The sequence below is a fragment of the Lipotes vexillifer genome, unplaced genomic scaffold (genome assembly GCF_000442215.2).
Source record: "Lipotes vexillifer unplaced genomic scaffold, Lipotes_vexillifer_v1.1 scaffold394, whole genome shotgun sequence".
Lineage (NCBI taxonomy): Eukaryota > Metazoa > Chordata > Mammalia > Artiodactyla > Lipotidae > Lipotes > Lipotes vexillifer.
In genome coordinates this window covers 293,147-295,844 of record NW_006791731.1, presented here as the reverse complement: position 1 = coordinate 295,844, position 2,698 = coordinate 293,147, and the positions used below count along the sequence as shown (strand labels likewise).

Genomic DNA, 2,698 nt, shown 5'->3' with positions numbered 1-2,698 from the left:
CCCCCCCCCCCCCCCCACTGCTGCATCGGGACTCCAGTGGATGGGCTCAGGCAGGAGCTCAAAGCTCCTTCCCCAAGGACAGGGGCCCAAGGGCGGCTGGGAAGCCTGGACTGTGGCTGCCCCCCTTCTTCTGGTGAGGGTAGCATGTAGCCAGAGGGCTTCCCAGAGGAAGGGGTGCCAAGGGTGGTCTCACAGGAAGAAGTGTGGGTAAAGCAGGTACAGGTGGGGCGGGGGCTGGTTCCAGGGCCCTGGTGCCAAGAAGGGAGGCTCGTGGGACAGAAATGGATGGCTGGAGATCAGGGCTGGGGAGGCACCTGCCCACAGGGCACTCCCTCACTTCGGCGTGCCTCCAGCAGACCCCGCCCCACTGAGAACCCGGCATGCACTTTGGAGATTGTTCCGAGCACCGTGGAGAAAGGCGCAGGGCAGGCGTGGCCTCTCCCAGGAGCCCTGTCGATGACCTGGGCTTCCAGCCCACTCAGGAGGAGACCTGACAGTTAGTGTCCCCCCACTGTCCCCCAGCCCAGAAGCGGTTAGAGAGAGGAGGCCAGGCGGCCGAGGCCGGAGAGCAGAGCTGAGCAGACGCAGCGCACAGGGGCTGCGGGAGAGGCCCTACCATCCGGCTCCGCAACACAAGGCCTGGGTTTCTTTCTCAACTCGGACTTCTTCTTACTGTTCCTCTCCAGAAGCGCTTTCATGTGCTGTGTCACTGGGGAGCAAACAAAGGGTGAGGCACAGAACACAAGGAGGAACACGTGCCCACACGGTCCCGCTCGGGGCTGACCCTGGGCAGCCGGGAGGGCACCGCCCCAGCCCGCTGGACTCCTCAGAGGGGGATGGGCTGATGCGCCGCCAGAGGCGGAGGGGAGTGCCGGCTGGGGGCGGGTGTCTCGCGCAGAGTCCTGGGCACAGGGCTGGGTGTGTGGGCACACCTGGGCCATGTGGCTGGGGAGGTGCCAGGAATGTGCCCCTGGGCAGTGGGGAGGGGATGTGGTCAGCTCATGACCCGCTGGCCGACAGAAAGGCAGGGGTAGGGAGCCCCCTGAGAGGGCCGCAGCCCAGCCACCTGGTTCCTACGTGGCTGCGCTCCAGGGGCTGAGTGGGTGCTGAGCGAGAGAGAAGGGGCCTGGCTCCCCTCTCTGGCTGACCTGGGCACCCCCCGCTCCACACCCCGCACAAAATAACTCAGCGCTGTCGATCCGGACCCTCCATCCCCCCCATCCCATGCTCTGGAAGGAGGTCGAGGCACACAGCCCACACTGAGGTGGGATTCACGCTCCCCTCACGGTGGACCCTCTTACCTACATAAATTATCTGTAACTCTTTTTTTTCTTTCTTTCTTTTTTTGGCCGCGTTGCGCGGCATTCGGGGATCTTAGCTCCCCAACCAGGGATCGAACCCGCACCCCCTGCAGTGGAAGTGTGGAGTCTTAACCACTGGACCACCAGGGAAGTCCCATATATCTATCTAATCTTTTATATCAGTATGGGGTTGGGAATATTCATCTTACATTGTCGGCTTACAGTTCAATAAGCACTTTATTCTGTTCCTTAAAGTGCTCCAGCTTTGGCCCCGGGGAGCTCTGTGTCCTGTGACCCGTGTCCTGTGATACGCCCCATCGTCTCCCCTCTGGCACATCCTCCCTTCTGGCACTGCATCTTGTACATTCCCTACCCCAGCCTTAGAATCAGCTGTTTCTCCAGACAGCTCTGGCTCCTTTTAATGGAAAATGGTAGAAACCAAGAGCTGCGGGTCAGGTGTCCTCAATGCTATTGGGGTGTCACTGCTTCTAGGCCCTAGGCTGACAGGGCAAGGAAAGATACATGTGTATACAGGTTGAAGAGACTCCCTTCTCTTCCAAGTTTTTTATCAGGAGTGGAATGTTGGATTTTGTCAAATGCTTTTTCTACACTTATTGAGATGATCGTATGTTTTTTTTTTACTCTGTTGATATGGCAAATTACATTGATTGATTTTTGAATGTTAAACCAACTTTTTTTTTTTTTTTGGCAGTACGCGGGCCTCTCACTGCTGTGGTCTCTCCCACTGCGAAGCACAGGCTCCGGACGCGCAGGCTCAGCGGCCATGGCTCACGGGCCCATCCGCTCCGCGGCACGTGGGATCCTCCCAGACTGGGGCACGACCCTGTGTCCCCCGCATCGGCGGGCGGACTCTCAACCACTGTGCCACCAGGGAAGCCCTAAACCAACTTCTCATTCCTCAGATAAACCCCACTTATTCAAGATGCATTATCCTTTTAATATATTCTTGGATTTAATTTGCTAAAATACGGTTCATTTTTGTCCTATCCTCATGAGGGATACCATCTGTGCTTCTCTTTCAAATTTTTGGTAATGTCCTTTTCTAATCTTGATATAGACAGAATTGGGAAATATTCCCTCCACTTCAATGTTCTGAGTTAATTGCTATACAAACAATGAAATATTTGATAGAATTCATTAGTGAAGCCATTTGGGCCTGGAATTTTCTTTGTAGGAAAGTTTCATAAAGTACCAATTTCTTTAACAGATATATGATTTTTCTGGTTATCTATTTTTTATTGAGTGATCTTTGGTAGTTTGTGTCTTTCACGGAATTTGTCCATTTCCTCTAAACTGTCATATTTACTGGCATAATGTTGTTATAATATTTCCCTTACTATCTTTTTTTTTTTTTTTTTTTTGTGGTCGGGGGCGCC

General features: G+C 54.2%; 1 protein-coding gene across 1 annotated transcript in view; it reads right to left on the bottom strand.

The window, feature by feature from the left end:
* ARHGAP39 (Rho GTPase activating protein 39) overlaps positions 1–2,698 on the bottom strand; it is a 56,312-nt gene that overhangs the window by 7,860 nt on the left and 45,754 nt on the right. Inside the window, exon 6 of the mRNA XM_007464523.1 lies at positions 617–709. Within this exon, the coding sequence (XP_007464585.1) occupies positions 617–709 (93 nt within the window). The remainder of the gene's footprint in view (positions 1–616; positions 710–2,698) is intronic.